This window comes from Cryptococcus neoformans, chromosome 10 (assembly GCF_000149245.1).
Source record: "Cryptococcus neoformans var. grubii H99 chromosome 10, complete sequence".
Classification (NCBI taxonomy): Eukaryota; Fungi; Basidiomycota; class Tremellomycetes; order Tremellales; family Cryptococcaceae; genus Cryptococcus; species Cryptococcus neoformans.
This window is the reverse complement of record NC_026754.1, coordinates 600,938-627,500: the sequence shown is the minus strand read 5'-3', so window position 1 is coordinate 627,500 and position 26,563 is coordinate 600,938. Positions and strand designations below refer to the sequence as shown.

At 47.4% G+C, this 26,563-nt stretch overlaps 12 protein-coding genes and 2 non-coding genes; 7 read left to right on the top strand and 7 right to left on the bottom strand.

The window, feature by feature from the left end:
- Positions 1-1,524, bottom strand: part of CNAG_07855 (midasin) — a 16,008-nt gene extending 14,484 nt beyond the window's left edge. The window contains exons 1-3 of the mRNA XM_012196604.1: positions 1,020-1,524; positions 525-961; positions 1-474 (exon numbers count right to left, since the gene is read on the bottom strand). The exon at positions 1-474 is cut by the window's left edge and continues 1,135 nt beyond it. Of these exons, the coding sequence (XP_012051994.1) occupies positions 1-474; positions 525-961; positions 1,020-1,432 (1,324 nt within the window). The 5' untranslated portion in view covers positions 1,433-1,524. The remainder of the gene's footprint in view (positions 475-524; positions 962-1,019) is intronic.
- Positions 1,525-1,907: 383 nt separating this feature from the next.
- CNAG_04707 (hypothetical protein) lies at positions 1,908-3,631 on the top strand. XM_012196603.1 has 6 exons: positions 1,908-2,311; positions 2,379-2,466; positions 2,522-2,599; positions 2,663-2,697; positions 2,761-2,845; positions 2,910-3,631. The coding sequence occupies exons 1-6, from the start codon at positions 2,235-2,237 to the stop codon at positions 3,450-3,452; spliced, it is 906 nt and encodes a 301-aa protein (XP_012051993.1). The 5' UTR covers positions 1,908-2,234; the 3' UTR covers positions 3,453-3,631.
- Positions 3,544-6,510, bottom strand: CNAG_04708 (hypothetical protein). XM_012196767.1 has 8 exons: positions 5,810-6,510; positions 5,636-5,759; positions 5,477-5,586; positions 5,338-5,428; positions 5,244-5,287; positions 5,090-5,195; positions 4,990-5,033; positions 3,544-4,941 (listed from the first exon to the last, which is right to left on the bottom strand). Exons 1-8 carry the CDS (start codon positions 6,139-6,141, stop codon positions 3,723-3,725), a joined length of 2,070 nt encoding a protein of 689 aa, XP_012052157.1. The 5' UTR covers positions 6,142-6,510; the 3' UTR covers positions 3,544-3,722.
- Positions 3,709-5,224, top strand: CNAG_12925. The gene has a single exon (XR_001046217.1). It is a non-coding gene; the product is annotated as a hypothetical RNA (non-coding RNA).
- On the top strand, positions 6,314-8,567 carry CNAG_04709 (hypothetical protein). XM_012196768.1 has 3 exons: positions 6,314-7,346; positions 7,403-8,016; positions 8,063-8,567. Exons 1-2 carry the CDS (start codon positions 6,396-6,398, stop codon positions 7,520-7,522), a joined length of 1,071 nt encoding a protein of 356 aa, XP_012052158.1. The 5' UTR covers positions 6,314-6,395; the 3' UTR covers positions 7,523-8,016; positions 8,063-8,567.
- Positions 7,662-10,787, bottom strand: CNAG_04710 (hypothetical protein). XM_012196602.1 has 13 exons: positions 10,648-10,787; positions 10,561-10,585; positions 10,429-10,504; positions 10,304-10,357; positions 10,228-10,242; positions 10,102-10,177; positions 9,977-10,049; positions 9,841-9,928; positions 9,646-9,788; positions 9,486-9,593; positions 9,378-9,418; positions 9,117-9,325; positions 7,662-9,064 (listed from the first exon to the last, which is right to left on the bottom strand). Exons 1-13 carry the CDS (start codon positions 10,704-10,706, stop codon positions 8,721-8,723), a joined length of 1,311 nt encoding a protein of 436 aa, XP_012051992.1. The 5' UTR covers positions 10,707-10,787; the 3' UTR covers positions 7,662-8,720.
- A 142-nt stretch (positions 10,788-10,929) lies between these two features.
- CNAG_04711 (hypothetical protein) lies at positions 10,930-12,900 on the top strand. Its single transcript, XM_012196769.1, has 2 exons — positions 10,930-12,031; positions 12,094-12,900. The coding sequence occupies exons 1-2, from the start codon at positions 11,091-11,093 to the stop codon at positions 12,839-12,841; spliced, it is 1,689 nt and encodes a 562-aa protein (XP_012052159.1). The 5' UTR covers positions 10,930-11,090; the 3' UTR covers positions 12,842-12,900.
- Positions 12,901-13,147: 247 nt separating this feature from the next.
- On the bottom strand, positions 13,148-15,152 carry CNAG_04712 (solute carrier family 25 (mitochondrial dicarboxylate transporter), member 10). XM_012196601.1 has 10 exons: positions 15,002-15,152; positions 14,887-14,894; positions 14,729-14,743; positions 14,635-14,674; positions 14,478-14,545; positions 14,214-14,424; positions 14,025-14,151; positions 13,665-13,950; positions 13,347-13,596; positions 13,148-13,291 (listed from the first exon to the last, which is right to left on the bottom strand). Exons 1-9 carry the CDS (start codon positions 15,031-15,033, stop codon positions 13,490-13,492), a joined length of 894 nt encoding a protein of 297 aa, XP_012051991.1. The 5' UTR covers positions 15,034-15,152; the 3' UTR covers positions 13,148-13,291; positions 13,347-13,489.
- A 134-nt stretch (positions 15,153-15,286) lies between these two features.
- On the top strand, positions 15,287-17,031 carry CNAG_04713 (citrate lyase subunit beta-like protein). XM_012196770.1 has 8 exons: positions 15,287-15,491; positions 15,539-15,672; positions 15,765-15,848; positions 15,897-16,115; positions 16,166-16,181; positions 16,231-16,418; positions 16,476-16,536; positions 16,588-17,031. The coding sequence occupies exons 1-8, from the start codon at positions 15,374-15,376 to the stop codon at positions 16,770-16,772; spliced, it is 1,005 nt and encodes a 334-aa protein (XP_012052160.1). The 5' UTR covers positions 15,287-15,373; the 3' UTR covers positions 16,773-17,031.
- Positions 16,444-19,036, bottom strand: CNAG_04714 (MFS multidrug transporter protein). XM_012196600.1 has 8 exons: positions 18,587-19,036; positions 17,817-18,356; positions 17,520-17,762; positions 17,382-17,472; positions 17,244-17,334; positions 17,093-17,190; positions 16,977-17,035; positions 16,444-16,924 (listed from the first exon to the last, which is right to left on the bottom strand). Exons 1-8 carry the CDS (start codon positions 18,954-18,956, stop codon positions 16,881-16,883), a joined length of 1,536 nt encoding a protein of 511 aa, XP_012051990.1. The 5' UTR covers positions 18,957-19,036; the 3' UTR covers positions 16,444-16,880.
- A 1,042-nt stretch (positions 19,037-20,078) lies between these two features.
- Positions 20,079-21,870, bottom strand: CNAG_04715 (oligosaccharyltransferase complex subunit alpha (ribophorin I)). XM_012196771.1 has 5 exons: positions 21,536-21,870; positions 20,999-21,478; positions 20,515-20,946; positions 20,311-20,449; positions 20,079-20,255 (listed from the first exon to the last, which is right to left on the bottom strand). The coding sequence occupies exons 1-5, from the start codon at positions 21,799-21,801 to the stop codon at positions 20,130-20,132; spliced, it is 1,443 nt and encodes a 480-aa protein (XP_012052161.1). The 5' UTR covers positions 21,802-21,870; the 3' UTR covers positions 20,079-20,129.
- A 179-nt stretch (positions 21,871-22,049) lies between these two features.
- CNAG_12924 lies at positions 22,050-22,498 on the top strand. Its single transcript, XR_001046216.1, has one exon. It is a non-coding gene; the product is annotated as a hypothetical RNA (non-coding RNA).
- CNAG_04716 (KH domain-containing protein) lies at positions 22,414-24,103 on the bottom strand. XM_012196772.1 has 6 exons: positions 23,746-24,103; positions 23,353-23,691; positions 23,174-23,298; positions 22,936-23,122; positions 22,719-22,869; positions 22,414-22,651 (listed from the first exon to the last, which is right to left on the bottom strand). The coding sequence occupies exons 1-6, from the start codon at positions 24,016-24,018 to the stop codon at positions 22,533-22,535; spliced, it is 1,194 nt and encodes a 397-aa protein (XP_012052162.1). The 5' UTR covers positions 24,019-24,103; the 3' UTR covers positions 22,414-22,532.
- Positions 24,104-24,217: 114 nt separating this feature from the next.
- Positions 24,218-26,562, top strand: CNAG_04717 (hypothetical protein). Its single transcript, XM_012196599.1, has 5 exons — positions 24,218-24,239; positions 24,290-25,002; positions 25,078-25,625; positions 25,690-25,807; positions 25,871-26,562. The coding sequence occupies exons 2-5, from the start codon at positions 24,521-24,523 to the stop codon at positions 26,469-26,471; spliced, it is 1,749 nt and encodes a 582-aa protein (XP_012051989.1). The 5' UTR covers positions 24,218-24,239; positions 24,290-24,520; the 3' UTR covers positions 26,472-26,562.
- The last annotated feature ends 1 nt before the right edge of the window (position 26,563 follows it).

Genomic DNA, 26,563 nt, shown 5'->3' with positions numbered 1-26,563 from the left:
TCCCTCTGTCCACATCCTCGAACACAACCCACCGTCCTGCCCTAATGGCTTTCGCTAAAGCTCCTTCCATCCACTCAAATGTTCCTGGATTGGTAGGCGAGGAAACATATGTCCCAATGAGACTTTTAACGTCGATCGAAGTGTCGCCAAGGGGGATGGTCAATATTCGGCTGGAAGGCCGCTGGGACGGGAAAAGCATAGACGAGAGGTACTGAAGGATGTGCGTCTTTCCCGAAGAAGGAGGCGAGGTGAGCAGTATTGGAGATGCGCGTTGGATAAGAGGGCATAAAGCCCGAAGCGTCTCGTCAGTAGGCGCTGTGCGTACGTGCATGGTGGTAGAAAGAGGGTTAGCGGGGGAAGATCGAAGCATCAATTGATCTGCGACAAGGACAATTCGAGAAGATAGATCCGACCGGTCAATGACTGGAACATGAAGGTAACTGATACTCGACGCTTTCGCAGCATGTTGCCGAGCTATGTCGTTCATGAGCGAATATCAAAGATTTTGATAGCAAATTTCTAACCTTCATTAATCCTTTTCGACTCGATCACAGGCAACATCCACCCATCTATCTTCACTTCTTGGATTTGGAAACCCCCTTGCGGCAATACCGCTGTCTCGAAACCGAAAAGCACCTCAGCATCGATGTCCGCCACATTGCCGACAGAAGTCTTCTCAGTCTCCATTCTCTTCTTTTCGCTCCACTTCTGTTGACGGGCAAGCACTTGAATTGCCAGTAACCGTAACCCTTGGTCGGAATGATCGGTTCTAAGGGTGTGGAGCTGAGCGATAGGCCAATTATTGCGAGTTGCAATGGAAGGATCGACAATTATAAGTCGCAGATAGATTAGAAGTAATATGTGGAGTCGCCCCGTAGGGATCGTGGGTAGATTATTAAAATCGACAAGGGCCAAAGGACCATTCTTAAAGGGAGACCGTAGGATAAATGTATGGGCCAGACTGTAGATATAAGCTTAAGTAAGCGTCAAGGAGCAGCCGTCAGACAAGGATTACATACCTCCAGAACTCCGGATTGCTCTCCACTAATAGTGATAGAATTGACAATCTTCGTTCAAGCAGATCATAGTCTAAAGATTCTGGCTCTTCTATCCAGCGGGCCAGCAAATCCATCAAAATTGGCTGAAACCTCAACTGGACATGATTGAAGACTCCGGGATAGGATGCCAATGATGAAAGGGCTTGAAGAAGCTGTTTTATGGAAACGGACGCTTGATTCGAAGCTGAGCAACTGAAAATAATGTCGGGGATAGAGATAGGTGAATGGCTTGAAGTTGATGAGAGATTGAGGTCGCCAAGGAATTTATCGACTTGGCTCCAAAGATCGATATAAAGAGGTCGAGGGGCATCAGTGGCCACCTCTTTGGGAGGGCTGACCTGCGTGTCCACCTCCATGGTGTAATCCTCCGCCATCTTCTCGCTTTCCTACAATCTAATGGCTACTGATATAGGCCACGAATGAAGAAATGTAAGAAGGTGGTGATTAGATAAGTCGACGTTATTGTTGCAAAGTAGGCTGAATGAAGTGACCATTCACCAACGGAAATTTAAGAGCAGCAAACGTGACCCCTCCACGGAGTTCGAAACAGCTCCGATTCAAACGGCCAATGAACGTTGTTACGTAATTTACTTTTGCTTACGTAAATATGATACGTGACCGCTTTTGAGTTTTGAGGAGTTGTATTATTTATGTATACATATGTAATGAACCCGGCGGTAGAGCCGAGCATCCTCCGATTTCTGAATGACCAACAACAAGTGATCTCTGTCACTGATCGCACCTTGCTCCAATTGATTATAAAGCAGAAGGGGAAGAAACCGGACAAGAGCGCACGAGAAACATCATGCCGACGGAAAAGCGAAAGAACAAAAGAGCACAATAATTAATAAACCGAAAATATGATATTCGCTTCATTCGGGCCTTTATCAGCGAGAAGCGATGGTGCCTGAACAAAAAACCCAAAATCGTTTTGTTCGTCTGAACCCTGAGGCTGCACCACTTATTTCACTCATTCCTTATTGTTCTCCCATTGAACTTTCTCAGCCGCCAAGCATGCACCATATCCCCGCCAGCAGCCCATTGCTCTTCTTCTTATATATACATTCCATACCAAAAAAAGCAATATTTTTTCTCAGATTTTCGTCTCTGCTTACACTTGCTTCCTCTATCTCACGCTTCCCTTGTTGTTACCTTTGCCTATCCTAAGAAAGCAACATGGCGCCTCACCAGTCCGACGTCTTCCTGTTTACTCGGCAAACGCAAGGGTCCATACCATCCTGTGTGGTCGAGTGGTTGGTCTATCACCCCCTTCTAGATTGAGACGACGGAAGAGAGAGATAACTAACAAAATACTTTCAGCATGTCTGTGGGTAACATCACAGGTTGTTCCAGCAATACCGACTACTCATGTATTTGCGCTTCCCGATACTACATCGATTCGGTTGGAGTAAGTATTTCCTTCGCTATTCAGTAACAGAATGGCAGCTGATCGATGTGGAAAGGGGTGCATGAACTCCAGCTGTACCCCATCTGAGAGAATCGCAGGAGAGACATACACTGTTCAGGCCTGCGCTTACTATGTGAATATGCTTTCTTTAGAGGTCAGTCTAACATTCGGCTTGTTGACAACCATCGTCACATAGGGCACACCCCTGACAAACACTACCTCATCCTCAACGTATGTGCTTGTCCTTTTTTCAAAATCAAGCAACGGCTACATCCGCTGATAAGCTACTCCCAGCAATACATCTGTGACTGCATCTGGCAGCGCGGTAATCGCTGATCCTGTTATTTACTCTCGAGCCTATATTAACATCCAAGCTATTGTAAGTCTTTGAGGATCCTACCCTCCGTAACTTCAAGCGACCAGAATTGATCGACGTCTATCAGTTCTCATCCATTTGCGGCGCTCTTCTCATACTTGCTTTGGTATCTGGTTTCCTCTCTTGCCGATCCCGATACAAGCGAGAACAGGCCTTCTCACAAAATCGAACCTGGACCGGTGTTGGCTCCACTACTGTCGGTGGCGATACGAGAAAGACTTCTCACTTTTTCACCCGTACCAAAGACACCAGAGACCCGACTGCCACCTTTGCCACTGACAACTATGGCGTTAACAGCTCAACTTTTGGAGGTACCACTACTTTTCATACACCAGGACAAGTATCCTTTGGGCCAGTTTACGGTGCTAATGCGGACTATGGTGTTGGCTCAAGTGAGGGTACTGGCGGTAGATTCACCAATCGACTACCGGCTGGCGACATGAACAAATCCGAAGAATGGGAGATGGAAGTGAGAAAAAGCAGCATCAAAGAGGAAGAGCTGGAAATTGAGAGCCCGACGACGTCAAAGGGTCCCGGCAGTGACATTGATATGGATGGGAGCATAGTACATCTTACGAGATTAGACAAGGATGATCATCACGCAATATGAAGGAGATCGTGGTGATTTTCCATGTTTGCTGTTCTTGGTGATCAATTAACGGTGTTCATAAAAGATACAACCAGTAATACGGTATTGTAATGTAAAGGGTAAAAAAATAAATCGTATGTCTAGTTATATATTTGGATCTATTTGTTCCTCTGGGAAGTAAGTAGAAAATTGATTCATCTAAATTGGCACATAAGAGTACATGATGGCGACTAGACAAAATCATTATGTGTTAACGTAAACTGTTCACTATTATTAATCCCGCGCGGTTACTCATAAAGACTCTATCTTCTTCCTGTCATTCTTCGCTCTTTCGTACCAATCCTCAATCATCTTCTCCCCTTCTTCTTTCAACTGGTTATAACTTTTTTGCATCTCAGTTCGGATAAGAGCTTCAAGCTTCATCTGCTTTTCCTGCTCCGTTAGAGGTCGAGGTTGGGAAGGAAGCTGGGGTTCTTGGGACTGTTCTGATTGGCCCATCTCCTCCTTTGAAGAAGAAGCAACGGCAGGCGAAGAGAAGAGGTCGTCTACAACCTTTCTAGCGGCCAAAGCCCCTCGAGTAAGAGATGCATCCATTGCTTCCCTGGGCAACGCTGCATGTGGAGAAGGCTTTGCCGGCCGGGCAGAACGAAGCGTTGCCTTTCCACGAGGAGTGGGGGCGGGTGAAGAAGTGGGCGGTATATTCGCAAATCGGTCAAGTTGAGAGAGAGGACGAGAGCTGGGGATAGGTGATTTGACGGACGGTGGTAGAGGAGACGGCGGAAGCGAGGGAAGAGGCTTTGACCGAGAAGAAGGTTTGGACGATTTGGAAGCTTCCGAAGATGCTTTCGACTTGGCCTTTGGAGCAGGTTTTATAACTTTGGGAGTTGGTTGTTCATCGGCTAGTAATTTCGCCTCTGAGTCTGAAGGCGCATCTACCTCAGTACCGGCTTTACTCTCCTCTTCTTCCTCCACTTCGCTCTTCTGTGCCTTTTTTCTCCCTTTGGCCTTTGTGGCAGCTTTGGCCCTCGTTTTTTTCTCGGGCTTTTGGGCGAGCTCAGCTTCAGATTCTGTTGGCGCCTCCATTCCTGATTCCGCCGCAACTACCTCTTCGGCCGCCGTCTCATTCGCTACCTTTTGCTTTCCCTTGCTTTGTGCCGTTGCCTTTGGCTTCTTTTTTTCTTCTTTAGATTTTGCACGAGTCTTCTTCACGGGTACTGGCTGCTCGACATCGCTCTCCATTTCTACTTCCGTGTGGTTCTCCGCGACTGTTGCATCCTCCACGATCATTTGGGACTCTGACACGGCTTCATCCTTTCCAGTCTTCTTTTTGCCTCTTGTCGCCTTTGCCTTGCTTGTTGTCGTGGCCGTCGCTGCTGTCGTCGTCACACGAGCCTTGGTCGCTCTTCTGGCCGAAGTAGTGGCTTGTGAGACAGGAACGTCCTCTTCAGGGATATGCTCCGGCCCCTCTACTTCATAGGCCACGGGCGCTACTGTCGTGCCCCGTTTTGATCTATGCCGAGTTAGTTTGCATCCAAATGAAAAAAGCCAAATGAATTACTTTTTGGGGGCCTCAGACTTTTTCCGCCGTCCAGAAGCCTTACTCTACCACGAATCAGTCTTGGAGAACTACTGTTGGGCTGTCCATAGAAGCAACATACAGGCTTTTCTTTTTCAACGTCTGTTTTCTCCGCTGCGTCTGAATGATATTCGGCATTCTCAGGCTCGGAAGGCTCGGGAGGGGCTATTGCTGTTCCCCGTTTAGACCTAGAAGCGGTTAAACGAATGCACGAAAAATAGCTAGATGTGTCTCACTTTTTGGGGACTATAGATTTCTTTGGTCTCTCAGATGCCTTAATCTGCATGATAAGTAAGCATTACGTGCATAGCCAAGATAATGAGAACATACGGGTTTATCAGCGATGCCAGACCCTTCAGCCTCGCCTATTAATGTCGCCCTGAAGAAATGACAATCGGGCACTTTTGACTGATGGATCTCCCTATAGTTTCAAGGTCAGCATTTATCAGCTTCCAGAGGATTTCCATACCAAGGGTCATCTGTAGCCTCCCATCCTTCCACGCCGTATTCGCAGTACGGACATATCACTGCGTCCTTGGACTCTGTAGAAGGGTTGTAGACGAAGCCAGCGCGCGCAAGCTATTGAAGATATTAATCGCTGCGGAATGAAAACCACGCTTTGACATACAGCTTTTACAGTTGGAAGCCACCCTGACTTTTGTTTATGGGGCCACCATTTCTTGAATGTTTGAGCCCTAACTTCTATAGATTCGGCTGACTGGGGGAGAGAGTCTGCTGTATCATAGACAGTACTAACAGTATATCAGTCTAGATTCAAATTACCTCAGCCTCACATACTTACGTGTATTGGCCGTCGCTCCTATCTCTCTTTCTCTTCTCGATCTTGACCGCACAAAACATTTCTGCCCAAGCACAGCCGGCCCTCTTCGCATGTTCCTCGAAGGGATCATCACCTTCATCCCACCCTCCCAGCTCCAGATTGCATAAAAAGCAAGTGCAATTGTCAAAGGAAGGCGGTGAGGTTCCAGGTGTATGGTAGAAACCAGCCTCTGCGAGCGCGCGCGGGGTGAGATGCGGGTGGGTTGATGCTTCGAGAGGGAATTGCGGCTTTGCTTTTGATTTGGGTTTGGTGACGGCATCAAACGATGCCAGTCTATTGTCGAGATTCTGCATCTTGAGGTGTGAGAAGGCGGGAAATGCTGTTGATCAAAGACAGACGGCAATGTCAGAGAAGAGTGGATGAAGATGGGTATGTACACAAAGCGATAAACAACAAGTAAATTGACGCGTCTGTTGTTTCTAACAAGTAAATAAGCTGCCACAGCCTTATTTTCCGCGTATTGCCGTTGAGATTTCGTCAGGAGCTCTCTTTACATTCATTCTTTCAGGCGACCAACACAGATCCGCACACCCCGACATCTCCCCCCATGTCTCGCATCTTCCGAAGGGCACTCGCCACCTTCCCCCCCAGGGCAGGCCCGTCCTCGACAACCCCCGCCACCCTCTTCCCCTCAGCTTCCTCGGCGGCCGCAACCCTCCCCATCGCCGTCCGACGTCGTCGCACTGAACATCCTCCTCCAAAGTTCGCTTCCCCCTCTCCCCTCTCTGACCCTGCCTTGCACGATCCCGAGTCTGGAAAAAAATTCCCTTTGCCTCTCGAACAAGATTACAGGGACTTGTTGAGGACTTCGGAGTTTGACGAATCGTTGAGCGATGCCGAGTTACGAGCCTTGTTCTTGAAGGGCACTGCCGAGTGGAAGGCACGAGTCCGAGGTTACGCGCCTAGAGGCAAGAAGGGCAGGCATGCATTTTTGCTCAAAGTGATGGGCGGTCAGAAAGAAGCAGAGGGAATTGTCCCCCAGGAAGTCGAAGGACAAAACGCAAATCCCAACACCATTGTCGGTCAGCGAATCTACCTTCCGAACATTCAAATCCGTCTTATGAGGAACCACACCCCTCCCGGAGAGGCGTACGATCCTTTTATTGCTACTTTCCGCATTCCTCCAAGCATGACAAAAACCGATCTTCGATCGTATCTCGCTGCCGTGTACAACCTCCAAGTCACTTTTATCCGTACCGACAATTATCTCGCCCCTGTCGGCCGCACACGTACCGGCGAAGTCAGGAGATTAGGAGGCAAGGGCAAAACGTACAAGAGGGCTGTCGTTGGTTTGACAGAGCCTTTTCACTACCCTGATGATTTGGAGGAGTTGCATGCTCAGAGTGAGTACGAAGGGTCTGGCGATGCCGTGACAAAGGCGAGAGACAAGTGGCTGCAAGACAACTACAGTTTGAGAATGATGGAAGAAATGAAGGACAGGGCGCTGTTCAAGTATTACAAGGGTTCTAGGTGGAGGGCGATTAGCCAGTCCAATGTTGTAAGTATCTATTGTTTCGATGAAAAATGGATAGTATGCTGATGGAGAACGTGCAGGGCGTGACGGTCAAGGAAATTATGAAGCGACGAAAGGAGAGAGAAGCCGCTGTGGCGGCAGCTGTCAAGGAACGGTATGCGGCTGTCAAGGAGTCCGCGGACACCACTCAAGCAGCATAGATTTCAGCATGCACCATGTCACATTTTTGGGCTATCGTAAAACGTCCAAAATGACGTTTTCAGATGGATATTTCGATGGCCAGAACCATCATCTATTGGGTTTCGAAAATGCTGGATTTGATCCTTATCCTTCACAAATCTCTACCCGATCGCTTCTTGCATACCGTCAGCATTTCAGTTATTTGTTGTCTCACCCATTACTCCACTCTAGAACTCTTGTAACTACAATAATATTGCACAGGGACGTTTGTTCGCTTTGCGTCACCCGTTTATAGCACCTCGCCTCTCTACGTTTGCTAGATGATCTTGATCCAGTGGTCTGCTATCTGCTGGGAATCGCGAGTTCTAACTAAACCTTCTGGAATGAATCAGTATGGAGAGTTGGCAATCTGATCCTGCTGTTCCATGGCTCAAGCTTTCTACAGGAATCTTTTTGTGAACTATATTATGACTTATGCGGAGACGTGATATGAATCTACCTGACAGTACTTTTGGTAAGGAACCCTCAACGTTCTGATAGAAAATTAATTATGCCCATAGCAATATGTCAAAAACGTCGAAACATAAGTACAAGTCTCGATGGGCTAGCTCAATCTTGTACTTATCTTTCGAATCTCAATCACCGCGCTTGGCCCTGGCTTGCCCCCTGTTCTCTCCGCTTTACAGGTCGACCCTCCGACTATTTCCTGTCCAAGGAACAGATCTTTACAGCGGCATTGAGAGAGACAATCCAGCTGGTGACGAGAGACCGGAGACTATCGTAGTATGATCGTCGTATTGCGAACAGTTAGGGTGGAAACAGTGTCCTTGTGCCACTGTTGTCGGCCAAGAAAAAGGATGGCTTGACAACGATTAGTTATCCCTTCAAAGCACAGCTTCCCAATGAACGTGAAGATCTTGTCTGTCTGAATGTAGATATGCGACGGGGGTCAGTAACCTTGATGATGGTTGTATTTGGACAGATCAAAACTTGAATTTACGTTGTGCTAGGGATGACAATACTCCAAAAAGGAGCTGTCTTTCTTGATGCATTCGTGAAACCCCGTGGATAGTTTTACAATACAGTATTGTAAAGCTAGATGTTTTGATTGATCATTTGCTGATGAGCTTCCGCGTTCTTAAGATCTCCATCGCTTCCCCACCTGCATCGATAACAACACCATGCATCCCTTTTGACCCCTCCTCAACATATGCCCACTCATCTGTCCATATCTTGGAAGGCCGGATGTCGTCCCCCGGCCACATCTTCTCGCCCCTTCTTACCCAGTAAACTCCTCCCGGGAGCTTGCTGCCCTCTCCTTGCATTACTTTCATCTTCCGAAGACTCATCCTCCTCTGGTAATTGTCCCAGGGGTACCCCTTCTTCTTCGAATGCGTTAAAAAGGGTAGAGTTTTGTGAGCGATAAAGATTGCTTCGACGACCATGGCCAGCAGAGTTGAGTGATCCGTCGGGAGCATACCCAGAACTGGGCGCAGTGCCGTAATTCCATCCGGCGCTGTTGGATTCGACAGACATACGGCCAGACATGCTCATACGAGGGTCTTATATTGTCAGATCAGCCTGGAATTGATCATATGCAAATTCAATACTTACTCATAAGACCTGATTCGAGACTTGTGGGATGATGGATTTGCTCGGGCTGTCGAGAAATATTAAGAAGGAACACACCCATAAATATGACGAGGAAACCGCATATGAGAGAGATTGTGTTGACGCCCCCGGGGGTGTTGAAACCGGAGAAGAGAATGGCAGAGGCAATGATAGTAGCGGTAGTGAAGAAGACATAGTATATAGGATTGACACTGTAGTGATTTTTAGTCTCACATGCGTGATAAATCAAATCGCTTAACCTACACATTGGTGGAGAAGGTATCCAGCGCTTTGTTAAAGTAGTTCTAGAATTGACGCCATCAGCTAATATCCTTCTGGGCGTTTCACTTCTCTGCTCTGCGCGAGACATACCATTTGAACGACAATACATCCTACAACAACCACGCCAAACACATATGTGCTGACGTGTGTAAGTTGGTTGTTGCCAGACAAGGTCAACTTGATAGCAACACCGAAGCCCTGAAAAGCAAAGTCAGCAAGAGAAAGCAAGCACACCAAGCGAAAAACCCACCTTGATGGCCATAACAGAAACGCTTCCTACGAGAGAGCAGATAGACAAGTATATCATGGGATTTCTGGTACCGTGAGTAGGCACGACACGATAGATCATGTACAAAGAGAAGACGGCTACAAAGGTTATGTAGATCAAAAATCCTGCGGTATGGTCAATTTTGGCCAAAAACGCAAAAAGAGCCGGAAAAATAACCTGGTCGGGCAGCATAGCTCAGGATTTCATCCACGGTCTCGACCTCCTTATCTGAAGGAGCATGTAAGACAATGATCACTGATCCAATCTGAAAAACGTGCTTAGTAATGGCTCTCGGGTATGAGGTCTTACTCACAATACACGCAGCACAACCGCAGATACCCAGACGCCCGAGCTTTTCATCGAGAAGAAAAGAAGCCAAGATGGCGCTTTTTGAACATCAGCATGGGCTTTCCGAGGACTAGTGTCTTAACGAGTTACCCAATAATAACACTCATAGCTCCTAACGGCGTTACAAGAATAGCAGGCGCAAAGGTGTAAGCAGCAAAGTTGGCCACTACGAAGCGGTCAAGGTCAATCTGGTATACCATTTTGAAATGCTCTCACCCTCTCCGACGACCACTGTTCGATTCTTGTCAGCCACTGCCCGCTCTCCATAGTCAGATGCTCAGATGAAACCCACTTGTAATCATACCCGCCCACCAGATGGGATTTTGAAGATATGATAAATCATCCGCTACAGCTGGAGGTGAGCAAATATCCCCTGTGGCGACGATGCCAGCGCAACTGTTGCATCGGACGACATACAGGCATTCCGAGTGCCACTTTGCCGTTGATGTGAGTGTGAATAATCTGGGTTACGAGCTGCAGCATCGTTCAAGCCCTGATGCGCGTCATGGTCAGATTTAAGGCTTCATAATACACGCTAAAGTTCCATACCTTTTTGGTGATAATGAAACTGGAGCTGTAGGGGTACGACAGTAAGCATACCGGCATGAAAAAAGGAAATACGCCCGTGTGGCTTACCCGATCAAGAAAGTGCCTCCCAGGGCCAGGGCAAGGCCGATGTACTTCTCCTCGATCATGGGGAACGAGAAGGAGGTGTCCTAGAAATACAGAAGGACAGAGTCAAGGAGTGGAAAGAAAATAATACAATAACTAAGTTGTACGATGGGTGGATCGGGTGTCTTCCATTTATTACCCTAGAACGCGCATTCCAGCTGGGGGGATGGTCACGTGATTTGGCACTTACTGTAAATAACTATCATGCTCCTTTGCATTCAACCACAACTACCGAGCTGTACTACACCCAGACGTACATATCCTTTCATCTGACTGCCATATTCGACATGTTCCTATATATACAACACTTTTACCACCCATCGAAATTCCCCAATCCCATTCCTCTTCTCACAGCAGCATTCCACAAACAACCAGCTACTGAATCTTCAGCACAAGCATACAATTAAATGGCATCCGCTTTCGGCTCCTCGCGCAGCTTGCCGAGCTTCATGTCGAACTTGCGTAAGCAGCTGACAGAGAAGCTCTCGAAATTATCAAGCCCTAGAAAATCATCGTTTTCTCATCCAGAGATTTTCGATGATTTTCTATCTGGAAGAAGCTACCGGACCAGCAACTCGTCGGCGGTTTCATCTCTAGAAAGCCTCGAACAAGCAACCCAACAGATCTCGAAGAATACAAATTTAATATTCAACTTCCAAAGTGGACAAAATTCAAGCCCAAGCATCGTTGGAACTGAACATTTCTCAGTCCAAAATACGCCGGTGTCCAGTTCCTATCAACAAGCATTTGATGTCTCTGAAGAATCTTCATTGAGATACAGTCAACAAGAATATTTGGATGCCTTGACAAACAGTGAAGAGGAGAACGTCGTTTCCACAGCGAAAGCAGTGACAATGGTTCCTGTGAGGCACCCGTTAGCCCTTGAGGCAGAACAAGTAGTTCCTGTTTTGGGGGAGAGGCACAACCTGTCATCTCTCTCGCGCCGAGCGGTGAAGGTCTCATTGCAAGTTATCGCAGAAGACTACGAGGCCGAACTCGACGCTGAAAAAAAATACCCATGCAATGAAGGCTCTCTCGACTCAAGGATTATTTCGTCCCGCCAATGCGAAGATGAGGCATCATGGGTATGGAAAACCCCAGGAGCTCCAAACAATAATGATACCTCGCTATTTCTTTCTCATTCAGAAGCAAGCAAAGGCCACATTGAGTCACCTTCACATGTGTTAGTCTCAAGTCGAAAGAATGATATTGTGGCAGATGTTCCCTGCGGTGGCATGCGGAAGTTGGCGTCTCAACTTGATGATGAAGACAAGCTTGTGTACCAGCCTTTAAACTCTCCCTCTGCCAATTCAAAGTTCCCTTTTCTAGTCCTTGGCTCTGCAGGAAAGTGGACCAAGTTCCGTCAAAGTATACGTTCACAAAAACAACGGATAGGCTTAAATCTTCAAGGTCTGCCACCTATATAAGAGATTTTTTATCCACTTATAACGGTGCACTCTTCCACGGCAATTCCAGGGTATCAAAGAGAAAGGGTGACAGACAGACATTACCTTTAAATTTGGAAGATGAGAAAAGACAAGCTGGAAAATGGATCAAAGAGTCTGGATTAGGATCCTCTGTCTCATCTGATAAGGTTCCCAGGATTATGGGACAGTCTACTAACTCTTTGGTTGGCACTGAGATTATAGATACCAGGGATACGGACGATGACAGCTCTATAAAGGAATGGAAAGCGGATTCGCGCCAAGAAGAGAAATCCTTCACCTCAACAATTGCACCAAAGCAAAAAACAGAGGATAAAGCCTCTCGCATCGTAAACCTGATGGATTTACCCTCTTTTTCAACCTCCGGACTGGAGACATATGACTTTGAAGGGTGCCCTTCAACAACAAGCTTCTTCAGTGGCGAGCTCAAATCGGTAAATCTCATGGCCGTCGCGTACGATTCGGCAAGCATAAGTTCCGTTGCCATTGATCCTAGCGGCTGGAGACATAACACACCGCGCATCAAAGCTGATTCAGGTGCGTCATGGTTGATACCAGATGACTCAGGCCATACTTTCCATCAAGCGATGTTGAACAGCCAAGCGCAACGAGATGAGCGACTCAGGGACTTGGGTACTCGATTTAGCAGACAAGGTCGTTATTTGAAAGGAGTAATGAAGGAAAACTCGTGGTCAAATAATGGCTTATTGTAAGGAACGAAGAGGAGGAAAGGTTTAACAAAAGGAGAGAAGAAGATGAGAGACGGAGGGAACGGAGAAACTCGGGTGATAGAGATTAGCCGAGGAGAAGTGAAAGAGGAGAGGAAGTGAGAAGGGGAGATGAAACCGGATCAGAAGGGGCCCTCGGGAGATCAGAGTCGGAGGAGGAGAGAGGAAAAGGGTGCCCGAGGGATGGGAAGGGTTGATCAGCCTGTAGATGTATTAAAAGATATATAAAGAGCTCTTCGTGTAGACGAAATGAGATACAGCCTACATAGCCTTCACACTTCTCTGGCTATCTTATGAAGAAGATCCCACTTGAAACCATTCCAAACTTCGCTAGCTACTTTCCGGCCTCTCCGAAGGCAGGGGCACCGCCCGTTACACTTATCATCTAATCTGGTTTCTTTAGAGCATCTTATTGCTCGATGGAAAAGACATTACCTAGAGCGAATCATATCAGTGGACGTAGGCGCGCAAAAAATGAATGATGCAGCACCGTCATGAACACTCAATCGCATTAAAATGTCATTACTAATCATACATTTTCCAGCAAAGGCTGAGAAACCGATGAGGAAGATTCTATACTCTACGAAAATAATAAGAGCCATGAAGCTTTCAATTTTGGTACGTCTTGGCAATCTATGCAGCAGATTGAGACTTGGCGGTGGAATTTCTAAAGAAGTCGACGGCATTACGTAGTTGTTCAAGGAAGACGAACATGCAGATGGTATTAGGGGTAAGCCGAACTACAGCCATGTTAATGAAACGTCCAAATGGGTAGTAGAATTTTTTTTAAAAAAGGAAACAAACTCACTCCAAGCAGGAAGCCAGCCCTTAAACAGGAATCTTGGTCCCTCGTGCTTCAGGCTCTCCAGCAACAAGCCGACAGGCCCATGGCCACCAGCTCCAGCCTTCATGTTCATAATTCGGCTCTTCACAACATCTGCAGGCGCACAAATAGTGGTAGCGACGGTACCAGACAAGGCAGAGGAGACAAAGTGAAGAGGCATGCCGTTCTCCATGAGGTTCGCGGCGAGGATGTGCTCCTTGAAGAAATCGTAAGAAACAAGCTGAGAGGCGTTCATGAGGATGGCTCGAATCTGCAGTATGGATTGTTAGGCAACCGTTTCTCAAAATGAAAAATAAAATAAATGAAATAAAACGTAAGACGCACAGTATTTGGAGCCAGACCGCGAGCAAGGGAGGCAATACCTTCATTGCTGACCATCTTATAGACGCCATGGATAGCATTTCTGTAGTGTACTTGGTTCTCAACAGGTTTCGTAGGGTCGGCGACCATTCTGTGACGACAAAAGCGGTTTATCAGTTAAAAAATGCTTGATTTGAACCCGGGACGACGAACCTGACAAGGATGATATCCGCCGGGTTTCCAGCAACACCACCGAGAGCACCAGCAACACTCGCACAAATGACCATATCCCCCGTTCTCAACTTCTTTGCTCCGTTATTTGACATCGTGTTCTTCATAAGGTCGTAGACACCTAGCCTTGTGACACTGTACGTCATCTGCCTGAACACTGAAGCGGTCAAACCAGTGTATAATCCTCGCACACCTATCAAAGTGGTCAGCTCTAACAGTTTCAACAATGTATGCCTATAAACCCACCATCTTGCGTGAGCACAGTCCTCACCGCGTTGACAAAGGTGGTTTTTGTGGTAGATGTTTGCATTCGCCTGAAACCCAGTGCCGTCTCGGTTAGCCCCCCTTTTGTCCCTCTTTCGCAGCTCCCCTTTTCGGGGATTCTCATAAAAAAACCGCTCACACTCTCATCACATCAAGAGGATGCGTACAGCATGCAGCCACTGCATAGATTCGTATTAGTATTGCGTCGCCAAGATTAAAGCCGCAACACTCACTAGACGCGGCAGCACCTTCTCGTCGGATTTGACCGAGGTGAAAAAAATGGACGGCATTTCCGTTTGCAGGATGGTACAGAGTTGAGATGGTAGCGTAGAGCATAATTAGATCAGTATTGTCACATGTGATTACTTGTGGATCCATACTGAATTCTCACCTCCTAACCTGCAAAGAACGTCACGTTAGCTGGCAATCCTACAATATAAAAATGGCGGCCGAAATAAACTGAGCCAAATTTCTGGGTCAGAAATTTGGAGAAGGAAATGACATACCAGAATGGATACTTTCGTTGAGTGGGGGGCATGATTGTATACAGTATAAACAATCTCTATGGATGTAGGTATAGCCTCACGCAGGAGCGATTATAAGAGTACGAGTTTCTTACGTATAACAAAAATGAAAATCAACAATAGCCAACAAACGACCATCTGCTGATTTGTTATCCGACTGGCAGCGGTCTTGACATTATTATGAGATTGTCAGGTCACGTGACTGATTAGTTCGCCGCAACGTCAACTACTGGAGGCGGGTGCAGTCAGCTTTGATTGGAAGTGTATACGGTTTCTATATAGCAGATGCTTTGTCCACATATAGTCAGACTGTGAATAGTAGCAGCATACGGTTACTGAACATACACGCCAGCAATGTTCTGCCGAATATCTCTCAAGTCCACACAGTTCTCCAGGCTTTCTACCTTCCTCTACCGGCCTCTATCGACAGGGCCAGCTAGGCTGCCAGTGCCACGGCGAGCTATGCTCTATGGTATGCAAAATTTGAAAACATGGACCTGCGCTCACAAGCTATGGTAGTACCTGGGTCTAATCCTCGCATGTTGGAAAAGTCTCTATCCAGTCCAGCAGACTCGGTTGCCTATGATTTGGAAGATTCTGTGAGCCCAGGTAAGAAAGCAGATGCTCGACGTTTGCTCGCAGAGTTGCTGGATGTAAGTTTTGGCATTTCATTTGTTCTTTGAAGTGCCGGGGACCTCAGGCACGTCGATTAAGCTGAAAATATTCACTTCTGGACCGTGATAAGGGCGAAAGAAGGCCAAAAGGAGAGGTTGTGGCACGAATCAATGCCATCGGCACCGGCTATGAAGATGATGATCTGGATCATGTCGTGAGTACCCATCATGTCATATTTTGTCTATTTACCCATTGCATTTAGTTGCGTACAAGGCACATTCAAGCAATTGCATTGCCCAAAACCAACTCGCCTGAACATATCAAATATGTGATCTCCCGCATCAATGCCCTTGCCCCTCTGCATAAGCGATCAGGACAACCGGAAGCAATCAAAATTATTGCCATGATTGAGAGTGCCGAGGCCATGGTGGCTATCGAAGCCATTGCTGCTAGTGGGAAAGGGCATCTCGATGCTTTGCTGGTAGGTTTTGTTGGCATTTTCAGAAAGAACAGATGCTTATAGTGCTCTAGTTTGCAGCAGAAGACTGTAAGATTTGATCATCCATATCCTGTGAGAACTCATTGACTCCAGCCAGACTGTGCCGATGTGGGTTTGACTCGTACCTCAAATAGGCAAGAGTTGCTGTATCCTCGATCAAGACTAGTTACAACAGCCAAAGCGTTTGGTCTTCAAGCTATTGACTTGGTTTGCGTTAACTACAAGGATAAGGAAGTTCTGAGGGAGGAATCCGAAGAAGGAAAGAGGCTGGGTTTCGATGGCAAAGTAAGACTGTGTTAGCTAAAAAAAGTCGCATATAATTGACAGCAATCGTGCATCCAGCAAGCTATCCATCCTGAGCAGATTGATATAATCCATAGCTCATTTGCGCCAAGCGAAATAGGTCAGTTACGTTTTTCAAGGCTTTGTTCTTCACATCTAAGTCCCTCCACAGACATCTTAAAAGCTGCAAGAATCAAGTTCTCTTTTGAACACCACGACCAGCTAGGCAAGGGAGCGTACACCCTCGACGATTTCATGATCGACGCGCCTGTGTACAAACAAGCCAGCAAAATTCTAGCCAAAGCTGAAGCTGCAGGGCTCGAGATTCCGAAAGTGACACTGAGTGACATTCAATGAGTATATGGTATGGATAGGTAGTAATACAGTACGATTGTATTCGTCAATCGAGTAATTAAGACCATGAGTTGTAGTATTGGATATATATAATTGTCCTTATAGGCGGTATTAATAGCGGACAGTAAATCTACATTTCGATCGCACTTTATGACCTGAGCAAATACCAATTAGCCATTATCGATTCTCAGCGACAGCTCAACTTACCGATCAAGTAGAATATAAACGGAACTGGAGTCAGTGCCAGACCCAAAAAAGCGCAGAGACTACTTGCTAGTCAGTACACTCATTGGCTTCATTCATGTTTACAAAATATAACTTACGAGGTAGCCCATTGATCACCTAAGTTGCCGTACATGGTAGGGAAGGCGAGGATAACCAAACCGGCACCAACATATCGGATAAGTGTTGACCCCGCAAGCTACACAGTGCTGTTAGCTGTATTCAGGCAAGAAAGACAATGCCAATACACACAGCCGATGCTGCCATAGGCCCATAGGCGTCAATCATATACTGAGTAGCTCCTTGGAAGATGGACAAAAGACCGATACCGAAGATCAAACCACTGATGCAATGTCAGTCACATATCAGCACGCCTGGAAACACCATTACCTCATCATGGGAACCCAGAAGTTAAACTGGACACCAGAGGTCCAAGCAAACCAGAACATTCCCGCTGGGAAAAAGATGGCACAACCCATGACTGATGGTCTCGTCAGCAGGATCTACTGCTTTGTTGCGAATACTTACGCGGTATTAATCTCTCTTCTGGTTCAACTCGACCCTCATGTATACCTCTCCTCTCAATCCCCTTTTTCGCATCCTCAGCCAATCCCTTGTAGCGCTCAAAGTGGACGAAGTTGATACCGAGAAGAATCAGGAAGCCGACCATGACAGGTACGAACATAAGCCCTCCTTTACCGCCTGAAATGCCATGCTGGCCGAAGATGATGGGGTAGGCGTCAAAATAACCGTAAAGCACAATATATACAACTGTAATGACATCAGCAAAAGAAGCCATCCAGCAGGAAATGATCCAGCACACACTGAGTAGATACGCCACAAAGAATTGGACAACAGGTTCTATCGCCAGCATCTTGAAGGGTCGTTGCAAGTACTTGACAGTCAACTTTCTCAAACTCTCATCTTCAATGGGTGCCCTCCATATTTGCTCGCCGGTGGCCTTTCGGTAATTGATTGCCTTGAACTTGAGCAGGGCAGGGGCTAGAGTTTCTGGCATGAAAAAGAAGCATAATAAGAATGCCGCCGCATTCCAGATTGCTGTTACCCAGTAACACCAACGCCATCCGTAATTGGTATTTTCGGCCAAAAATCCTCCTATTATAGGTCCCAAGCAAGGTCCAGTAAATCCAGCAGTTGTAAAGAGGGGAAGAGCGATGGTACGTAGAACAGGGTCTCCCACGTCATTCAGTGAGCCACCTGAATTGGATAAGGGTGTAGTAGACCAGACCCCTGCGAGGAACCGAAGGATAAGGAGAGCTGGGACGTTTGGAGCAACAGCACAGGCAATCTCAAAGACTGTCGCTAGAAGGATAGTAATGAGGTAGACTGGGAGACGCCCATATACTACGCCATACGTCAGTCTCTATCATATGGCCGTAGAGAGAAGGAAAGAGTAGTATGCTATACAATATGAGGTACACTTCCCGCCTGTGCAAGTTATGACGCCATGAGAACACCTTTCTGTCGCATCAATCCTAAGATTGAGAATGCAGCCGTTTAGGGTTCAGAAACGTCCTCCACCATTGTGCTTGTATGAAGTCTTGCTACATCGCTGATAAATAAAGCACACTTACACTCAGAAAGCGGCGCCATAGGCATCGCACCTACACCCATACCTATTAAAAACATCGAAGTCGCGGCGGTTGCGGCGATCTGCGAGCACCCAAATTCCGCCATCATACCCTGCTCTGCAGCAGAGGACACAGAACTGGCAAATGTCAAGGACAGCGTTAGGAAGGCCAGGAGCCCAATGACAAAGGTTTTGTAGGTTTTGGACCAATTTTGAGGGTTCCGAACGTCGTCCTCGTTGAACGTGACATAGATCAGAGGAGAGGCAGGGGTTTCGAGAGCCTCTTTTTCATTGCCTTCTTTGCCTTCGACGACAGGAGCGTGGGTAGGATTAGAGCTTGGCGTGAAAGCTCGATACTGGAGGTAGGCTTCCATAAAGTCGGCGCGTTTTCCGGCTTTGATGTATACCAGTTGTTTATGTAGAGAGAAGTGATGAAGTTAATATAAATTGTGCATAAAAATTGTTGCGGGATTCACAGATGGTATCTCTTCTCCTCCGTCGATTGTTGTGATCCTGAACCGTCTTTTCGCTGAACTAATAATCTAAGGAACTGCTCATCGGCAACTTTTTGTTATTGAATTTGTGTCCGAAGCGCGCAGGCCAGGCATTCCGGAGCCATCCGGTAGTTATGAACTTTGCCGTACTGCTCAGCTGCAGTCTCGCATATCGCACAGCCAAAAGCTCTGGAGAACATCCCACTAATAGACCACGCCGAAAAAAGAACAGTAATGAATGACTGCGGACCCCACTCCGGCCCGGCCACGGAGACGACCGTCTTACATAATATAAAGCCTTACCTTCAGCATGGCACGGCCGAGAGGGAATAATCGTCCTTCGCGGCAGAATCATATTACGTATTCTACGCTAATAACTGAGTCAACGAACGAAGTACGAGTGATGATCGATGTGCGTGTCAGTACGTATTTCAGTGGTTCGCTCACCCCGGTAACGGAGCATGCTCGACATCATGACCAGCGATGATAGGTGATAAAGTGCGTTCATGAGTCAGCAGACATCCCAAGTGACTTTGACCTTACAGAGAACATTTCCGAGAAGAACTAGGTCATGCACCAGGCTTCCGTCTTCCTTGCTCCAAACTTAGGAATCATCCACAGCAAGCTTCATAAAATGGCCGCCAGCGGCGTTCTCCCACCCTCAATCTTGAACAGAATACTTGATTATCTGAGTATAATATGCGTCCAATCCACCTTTTTGTGACTCGCCCTGTCAGCAAGTCAAGTTCATGAACGAGTGTGAACGAAAGCAGAACTTGCCATATCCCAGAAACTGCCAAAACCCGTCGATCGAAATCCACTAAAAGCGCCACATTTTAACAAACTCCATTAAAAACGAGCTGCCAACCCATAGTTCTCGGGTTCGATGGTGTGTAAACGCTCAATTGAAAGAGTTCTGATATTGACATCAGCAAAGAGAGAAATCTGCCGCCGGAAATCATTTTTTGCAAGAAAATGATCAAAGTGAGCCCCGGGAGTAAAGCTCAATTGGCCCCTGTTCTATTAGTCGGGCATATATGCATTGTTTTCTATCTACTGCTTGTCAATGCTATAGCTCACTCTTCTCAATCCCATAGCCAACAAGAAGAGACCCGCGACCACGGACGCCACAGTCAGTGGCTTTCGCATCAAAGCCGAGAAGGGATAAGAATATGTGACCTAATGAAAAGGATTAGCGTTGGCTGCCATGTTTTGGTAGATTATGAAAACCTACATAAACAGTCTTGGCATGATTCTCAGTGCACCGCGCCTTTCTGAGGGTGGCGGCGTATCGACCTGTGGTGTCGAGATATGTCTTGTGGAGGGAGTGTTCAATGCTGTCAACTGAAAAAGGAGTGTAAACCTCGACGTCCCTAAAGCGCCTCGTCAGGTCAAGATTACAGTTTTTTCGGCTTCCAAGGCGGAAGGTCCGACTTACTTGGCTCCCTCGGGCAAAATGATCTTCAACTCAACATCGTCAACGACGACGTCCTTGATACCCGTCATGAACGGTACAGCCAAAACATTCTTCCCGTTGGCTTGGTCGCTCTTGAGAACATCCTCGAGAGGCATATCGTACCCAACTACAAAGCTATAGTTCCATCCACCCAATAGAGGGTATCGGGGCCTCAACTCCAAAAGACCATCCACAGTCCTGGGGCTGGTTCGGGCCTTGGAAGTCTTGGCCTTTTGGGTGAGAATGCTACCAGGGCGGAAATGGGAAGTGGAGACGTTACCGATGGTATCGTAATAGTAGGCAGAATGGGCGGTAGCAGGGATACGGAGAGGAAGCTCAGTGAGGACCTGGGGGGGTGTAGAGGCGTGGAATCGGGATTGCTGATGGGCAAGGCGTGAGAAATGACCCTTGAGCCTGTATAGAGGTTAGCTCCTAATTTTTATCTGAAGACAATTGAGGGACATACTTGGGCCCAATATTCACCAAAGACATCTCATCTTGAATGTTCAGGTTGGCACCCCAGTGGCTCACTTCAGCGCTACGCTTCAAAGTCTTGATGCCAATCACAGGCTGTTTGCTCTCATAGTGTACCGAAAGAGGCTGTTGCTCAAACTCATGTTTATTAAGAGTAGGAGGAAGAGAATGGAAGGGTCCAAGAGTAAGAGATGAACCGGCCTTGGTAACGGTCGAGTCGCGGGTATAGGTGTCAGGGACAGAGGTGTGAGAGAGGATGATGTGGGGAGCACGGTACTTTACACGCTCAACGTCGGTAGGGTACCAGCTGTCGACATACGTAGAGTTGGTGATGAAGAGGAGGTACTGCGCTTCCCTCTGGTCGATCTCGGCTGGGAGAGGCTTGCTCATATGAGTGAGCACGTGGGTGAGGGACAAGGTAGTGGTATCGCCATTCTTCAAATGGCCAAGGGGAACAGATACCGTTGGTGGCCTAATTAATTATCCTTCAGCATCACATTATAACCTAAGTATATCTGCGCAGCCTTACCTGTCATCAAGGACCCTTATGCCCTCTACCGCCTTTCCACCGATCGCAACCTCCCACCAAGCAGGGATCTCATCCCCATCTCCACTCAAAGCGAGATGGTACTCTCCTGGCTCGTCTGCTGTTGCCTTAATATTATACTGTGTTGTGACTTGAGCTGTCGCGCCTCCGAGCTCGATTGTGCGTGCGATGGCTGTGTTGACGTATGTCTGTGGAGGGGGCGAGAGCGCGAGTGTTAGAGGGAGAAGGAAGGCAGTGGCGATCAGCATGGCTTGCCGTTTTTGTGGTGGGCTGGTAAAGATATATGCTGGTGCGGTTGCTGTACAGGATAGAGCAGTAGACCGTGAGTTGTCGCAGTGCCACGACAGAGCGACGGCCACAACCACCGGAGAGCTCCGCAGTCATCCCGGAATCAAATCACACGACGTACTGTATTCCACGTCATCGCGCCCGAGAGAAATTCTTTTTATTTTTATTCTAACAGCAGCAGCAGCCATCATTCCGCCGTCGTTCTTCCCTTCTATTCTTTCTGCAAGATCATGATTTTGTTGTTTTCCTTCTTTCTCCAGTTATCGCCGAGGCCCTCAAGTACATCACTATGCCTTTTGACCTTATTAATGCACCTCGTCAACTTTCTCGGTCCTTAAGCCCCCACCTTCAAGTTTTCAACATCCTATCCAAGATTACCACTCGCCTAGTTATCCCTTATCCGATATCGCCCGCATCTCATGTGTACACTGTTCTCGCCCAAACCCAGGGGTTCAGTGATAGGAATGGATGCTATAGTGAGGAACAGTAGTTCGTGCTCAACTTCCTCCGGGCTTCATTGTCTGGTGTGCTTCTTCTGCGCCTTATACCTTTTCGTAATAAGTTGCCAGGAAGGGGAATGCACATTTTTCCATACCGATGAATTCTTTGCTACTGTATTTTTTATATAGAAACGTATGGATGCATGTGATATACGGAATACATAAACAATATCGACCTAATATGTGAGATTTCAAGGAGCAACAGCAGGAGTCGCGCTGCCTGCTTGAGGAGTTGCAGAAGCACCAGCCGCTGCCGCATCTGCCGATTGGCCAGCTTGCTGACCGTATTGTTGCGCTTGCCAAGCTTGGACTAGAGGTTACAAATAACGCATTAGTCAATAGGACAAAATTAATTGAGGCCTGAGAAAAAGACGAACATTGAGGGTCATTGACATCGTAGCCATAGGCGGCCCAGTAAGCAGCGTATTGCGCCCAGGCATCAGAGCCTTGCGCGGGTGTAGCGCCGCCAGCGGCCGGGGTGGCTCCTGGTTGACTTCCTGGTGTACCAGTAGCGGTAGCGCCAGTTTGCTTGTCACCCATAAATGTCAGCACTCATTATCAACTTGAAGAACAGGAGACGATTGAGAAACATACGGCGTAATAAGCAGCGTAAGGGTCTTGACCGGCAGTCTGACCGCCATACGCGGCGTAACCACCATACGCACCACCCTGAGCGCCTTGGTTGTGCGCATCGCGGGCCTTGGCATGCTCTCCTCGCAAAACTTCAAGAAGGTCTTCGGCAAGAACCTTGGCTCTTTCAACTTGGTCCTCAGTAGGAGCACTGTACAGAAATGTCAGTGGACGGCTTGTAGGAGGACGACAGAATACTCACGCGATGTTGATGTGCATCGGCTCGTCAGACTCCCTTCCCGTATCACTCTCCATGAATCCTGATCCTTGCCCCTTAATCTGCACCCTCGCACCGGTCTCCGCCTGAATATACTTTACAAACATACCCTGTAGTCTAAATTAGCGTGCTTACCCCCTGAATCTAGCTAATCCACGACTTACACCCGGACCAACAGTCTTTGCCCTGACGTTAAAGTTTCTGAGACTCTCAAGACCAATATACAACCTCTGCTCCGGCCATTTTACCCTTCCGTTAGGCATCGCTCCAGATGGAGGTGGCAACCCCAACGCCCTATTTCTGGCCACCAACGTTCGCTCGTCAATCAAGGGACCGAGTTCTTGGTTGATAAGGTCGTTGATCTTGCCGATGGCGGCATCAAGAATGGACTGAGATGTGGCGACCACGTGAAGATAAAGAGGGACTTCTCCAGGAGGCATTTTTGATCTATCGGGGACCCAAACACCTTTTGTCGTTATAGACGCTCCAGTTTCTTCTTCGATCTGCCAATTTTTATGTCAGGTCATGGCAAAGTTATAATCATCGACACCACTTACTTGCTTTTGAGTAGAGCCCTTTGTCAAAACGTATCGGTTCCTCAGATCATTGATCTCAATATCCTTCACAAAGTCACCTTCCTCCTTTTCCTTCTTTACTAACTCAGTTCCTTGTACACCCGGTCGCAAGGATGCAGCAATCTTGGCGGCGATAGCAGCTGCTCTGGCTGCAGCATCAGAGGCGGTATCATTGGCGGCGGAAGAACCGGCAGGAGGGGCAGGGGAAGAAGTAGAGGGGGCATCAGCCCATCGGGAACGTCTTTCGGTGTCCATCTTAACCGCGGATGTGGAGTTTAAATTTAAATGAGTGAGAGAACGAGATGAAGATGGGAGGAATTGCGATAGAAGCTGCTTCGCCTGGTAGTGAGATTTGGAGGAATGGGATCAAATTGTCGGTGGAGATTGGGACACCCGGCTTTTTTCCGGGCTTATTCCCAGTTCGCACTGCAGTGCTGTACTGGTACAAGTTCGAGGACTCCATTACGCTGTAATAAGTAATGTCTCTTGCATTCAACAACGAAATGATGGTTAACTCAGATCTAAGGAGTGGCATTCGCGCCTTCTGCCACAATCCCTCTTTTCATTCACTCCACAATCCTTGTACTTACCTTCCTTTCTTTTCCTTCAGCTATATCTTCCCCATGCAACTGTCTCAGCTCCATCAAACTCCACTCATCGCCACTTATCCCCCATTCACTCACTTTTGACTCATAACACCTACAGACATAACATCTGGAAAAGAAATCACCATAACTTTTATCGTTTTGCGACTCTGATGCCACCACGCGATCCACGTCAACCACCCGGAGCATTCCCAGAAGACAGCGAATCTGAAGAAGATAGCGTGCAAGTTTCCATCTCAGAGGCGGACTCGGAGACGGGCCCTGTAGATCCTTCAATGAGTAGACTGCCGAGATTACCGCGGTCCTATCATTTTTCAAGATCATATCCAACAGAAGCCCTCTCGTTCAAGGGGAACTACAACTATGATGACGGTACAGATGGGGATGATGAGGATTCGGAATTGGAGTCTGTCATGAGGGGAACCCCAATCACTCATGAAAGTTGGTCACCTCGAACGAGCTATAATTTACGAACTAGTGGTGGTAAAAATTCCTGTGTCACATTTGAGACCATTCTGGGTGACGGTTCAAGTGCATTTGGAACGGAGAAACCAAACGTTATGAGGAAACCTCCGCCTGATAGTAAAACCACCAGCCTTGGACCATGCACGCGATATACCCGAACTCATCCCAGGTAGATGTTTTCTTACTCTTCATAATCGGTTGCATTTGAATAAAACTGACTTCAGCCACTCCTCAAACACTGTAGGCGAAATGTCACACCCTATCTTCCACATATGAATGGAGCAAATAGCGATTACCAAGAAGAATTTGTCCAAAGCGCAGCAGATGAAGCATTCCGATATGATCCTGCGGATACAACACAAAGATCAAGGATTTCCAGGATGTTCCACAGGAGAAGCCGCATACCAGAATCATCTTTCGGCGCTGAAGGATCTGGTACAGAAATGGATCCTTTGGTACAATCAGACGTTGAAAACGATGACAATGAAGGCCCTACCCTGCCTCCTCCACGAGACCAAGATCCATACCCTGTTAGGAGTACCATGACAGAGACGGGCGGCCTCTCCACCACGCGCCAGTCCGTATTCAGAAGCTGGTTAAACAAACTCACTTCTTTCTTATCAGGAAATACCCCGGCTCCTACTGCTACACATTCTCCCCAAACGGTTGCCCAAGTACTCCCCGATTCAATTACCACGGCCACGACCGCCCCAGTGCGAAAGCCTATCTGGGAGATACTTAAAGGTGAAAACGTAAATTTGAAGGAACGGGGTCAGCAATCATTCATCCAAAGTAAGTGATAAACACAACGTGTTAGACATTCATATATGCCTGCACAGTTGCTGAATTGATATAGCCATGGGAAGCCAGCAACCGTCTTTGCAAAATTCATTTGGCGGTATAGACCGCCCTACTTTCCCCCAAATTCTACCTTCTTGGTGGGACACAACCCATCCTTTCCAATCAAGTCAAAGGTAAGTTAAATTCTGAAATGTAGGAGATAAAAACGTATTTATACTAATGATGTGGCCTGTCAGTAACCAACCTACTATGGAAGACCTGATTAAGCTTCGCATGATGGCGCAGATGCGGCAAAGCGATAGGGATACTAGAACAAACGACGGTCTGGGGTTTAGTCCCGGTATGGGATACGTTCCTAGCTCAATTTTTACTCACTCTTCCGACGCTAGTAGTGAATTGAGACGTAGCAGTAGGATTGCCCGATTGCCAGATGGAAAAAATGTCTTTGTCAATGACCCACTTGATACTTCCGCAGTAAGCATGATGGCACCACAAATCGTCCAATTATCCGACGGAAGACGTGTCCGGCTGGATAACTCAACTCGACCATCACAGGCAGACACCGAAGGACCTAGGATTGCCCAACTACCGAATGGCCAACGAATCGTTATCAATGGTGGCAATGGTGATGGCGGTGGTCCATCAGTCTTTGGCCAATTCACTCAGTCGACTCAGGCACAGCCGACCAACTTTCATGTACGACGCAACTCAGCGGCCTATCAATACTTCCCACAAACTAGTCAGTCAGGGACATTCCACAGACATCTCGCAAGTCAGGCTAAAGGAATAGGCTGGGGTCAATCAACCAATAGTTCCAGATTGTCTGCCTTCTTCTAACGATTCAGATGTTACTGAAGATGTGGGTTTAGTCATGAAATCTGCTTTCCTTCGTATAGCTGTAATTATCACGCGATGTATCACTTCGAGCA

What these genes read in the sequence shown, in the direction of transcription:
- CNAG_04717 (XM_012196599.1), top strand. Translation starts at nt 24,521, where the DNA reads ATGCCACCACGCGATCCACGTCAACCACCCGGAGCATTCCCAGAAGAC. An exon ending in TATACCCGAACTCATCCCAG is followed by an intron (nt 25,003 to 25,077) that starts GTAGATGTTTTC and finishes CAAACACTGTAG; the next exon opens with GCGAAATGTCACACCCTATC. An exon ending in TCAGCAATCATTCATCCAAA is followed by an intron (nt 25,626 to 25,689) that starts GTAAGTGATAAA and finishes GAATTGATATAG; the next exon opens with CCATGGGAAGCCAGCAACCG.
- CNAG_04714 (XM_012196600.1), bottom strand. Translation starts at nt 18,956, where the DNA reads ATGGAAGCCTACCTCCAGTATCGAGCTTTCACGCCAAGCTCTAATCCT. An exon ending in GGTGATCAATGGGCTACCTC is followed by an intron (nt 17,036 to 17,092) that starts GTAAGTTATATT and finishes ACTAGCAAGTAG; the next exon opens with TCTCTGCGCTTTTTTGGGTC. An exon ending in GTTTATATTCTACTTGATCG is followed by an intron (nt 16,925 to 16,976) that starts GTAAGTTGAGCT and finishes GTATTTGCTCAG; the next exon opens with GTCATAAAGTGCGATCGAAA.
- CNAG_04716 (XM_012196772.1), bottom strand. Translation starts at nt 24,018, where the DNA reads ATGGACACCGAAAGACGTTCCCGATGGGCTGATGCCCCCTCTACTTCT. An exon ending in CAAAGACTGTTGGTCCGGGT is followed by an intron (nt 23,299 to 23,352) that starts GTAAGTCGTGGA and finishes TTTAGACTACAG; the next exon opens with GGTATGTTTGTAAAGTATAT. An exon ending in CTTACGCTGCTTATTACGCC is followed by an intron (nt 22,870 to 22,935) that starts GTATGTTTCTCA and finishes ATGGGTGACAAG; the next exon opens with CAAACTGGCGCTACCGCTAC.
- CNAG_04709 (XM_012196768.1), top strand. Translation starts at nt 6,396, where the DNA reads ATGTCTCGCATCTTCCGAAGGGCACTCGCCACCTTCCCCCCCAGGGCA. An exon ending in CGATTAGCCAGTCCAATGTT is followed by an intron (nt 7,347 to 7,402) that starts GTAAGTATCTAT and finishes GAGAACGTGCAG; the next exon opens with GGCGTGACGGTCAAGGAAAT.
- CNAG_04713 (XM_012196770.1), top strand. Translation starts at nt 15,374, where the DNA reads ATGTTCTGCCGAATATCTCTCAAGTCCACACAGTTCTCCAGGCTTTCT. An exon ending in TGCTCGCAGAGTTGCTGGAT is followed by an intron (nt 15,673 to 15,764) that starts GTAAGTTTTGGC and finishes GACCGTGATAAG; the next exon opens with GGCGAAAGAAGGCCAAAAGG. An exon ending in ATTTGCGCCAAGCGAAATAG is followed by an intron (nt 16,537 to 16,587) that starts GTCAGTTACGTT and finishes GTCCCTCCACAG; the next exon opens with ACATCTTAAAAGCTGCAAGA.
- CNAG_04710 (XM_012196602.1), bottom strand. Translation starts at nt 10,706, where the DNA reads ATGATCGAGGAGAAGTACATCGGCCTTGCCCTGGCCCTGGGAGGCACT. An exon ending in GCGGTTGTGCTGCGTGTATT is followed by an intron (nt 9,929 to 9,976) that starts GTGAGTAAGACC and finishes CACGTTTTTCAG; the next exon opens with ATTGGATCAGTGATCATTGT. An exon ending in GATGTATTGTCGTTCAAATG is followed by an intron (nt 9,419 to 9,485) that starts GTATGTCTCGCG and finishes CGTCAATTCTAG; the next exon opens with AACTACTTTAACAAAGCGCT.
- CNAG_04708 (XM_012196767.1), bottom strand. Translation starts at nt 6,141, where the DNA reads ATGCAGAATCTCGACAATAGACTGGCATCGTTTGATGCCGTCACCAAA. An exon ending in GAGGCTACAGATGACCCTTG is followed by an intron (nt 5,429 to 5,476) that starts GTATGGAAATCC and finishes TTGAAACTATAG; the next exon opens with GGAGATCCATCAGTCAAAAG. An exon ending in AAATCTATAGTCCCCAAAAA is followed by an intron (nt 5,196 to 5,243) that starts GTGAGACACATC and finishes AACCGCTTCTAG; the next exon opens with GTCTAAACGGGGAACAGCAA.
- CNAG_04712 (XM_012196601.1), bottom strand. Translation starts at nt 15,033, where the DNA reads ATGCCCCCCACTCAACGAAAGTATCCATTCTG. An exon ending in CCTCTTGATGTGATGAGAGT is followed by an intron (nt 14,546 to 14,634) that starts GTGAGCGGTTTT and finishes ACTGGGTTTCAG; the next exon opens with GCGAATGCAAACATCTACCA. An exon ending in GGGCTGGCTTCCTGCTTGGA is followed by an intron (nt 13,597 to 13,664) that starts GTGAGTTTGTTT and finishes ACATGGCTGTAG; the next exon opens with TTCGGCTTACCCCTAATACC.
- CNAG_04707 (XM_012196603.1), top strand. Translation starts at nt 2,235, where the DNA reads ATGGCGCCTCACCAGTCCGACGTCTTCCTGTTTACTCGGCAAACGCAA. An exon ending in CCATCCTGTGTGGTCGAGTG is followed by an intron (nt 2,312 to 2,378) that starts GTTGGTCTATCA and finishes AAATACTTTCAG; the next exon opens with CATGTCTGTGGGTAACATCA. An exon ending in TTCAGGCCTGCGCTTACTAT is followed by an intron (nt 2,600 to 2,662) that starts GTGAATATGCTT and finishes ATCGTCACATAG; the next exon opens with GGCACACCCCTGACAAACAC.
- CNAG_04715 (XM_012196771.1), bottom strand. Translation starts at nt 21,801, where the DNA reads ATGCTGATCGCCACTGCCTTCCTTCTCCCTCTAACACTCGCGCTCTCG. An exon ending in TTGGTGAATATTGGGCCCAA is followed by an intron (nt 20,947 to 20,998) that starts GTATGTCCCTCA and finishes ACCTCTATACAG; the next exon opens with GCTCAAGGGTCATTTCTCAC. An exon ending in ATTTTGCCCGAGGGAGCCAA is followed by an intron (nt 20,450 to 20,514) that starts GTAAGTCGGACC and finishes GAGGCGCTTTAG; the next exon opens with GGACGTCGAGGTTTACACTC.
- CNAG_04711 (XM_012196769.1), top strand. Translation starts at nt 11,091, where the DNA reads ATGGCATCCGCTTTCGGCTCCTCGCGCAGCTTGCCGAGCTTCATGTCG. An exon ending in GTCCTTGGCTCTGCAGGAAA is followed by an intron (nt 12,032 to 12,093) that starts GTGGACCAAGTT and finishes TAAATCTTCAAG; the next exon opens with GTCTGCCACCTATATAAGAG.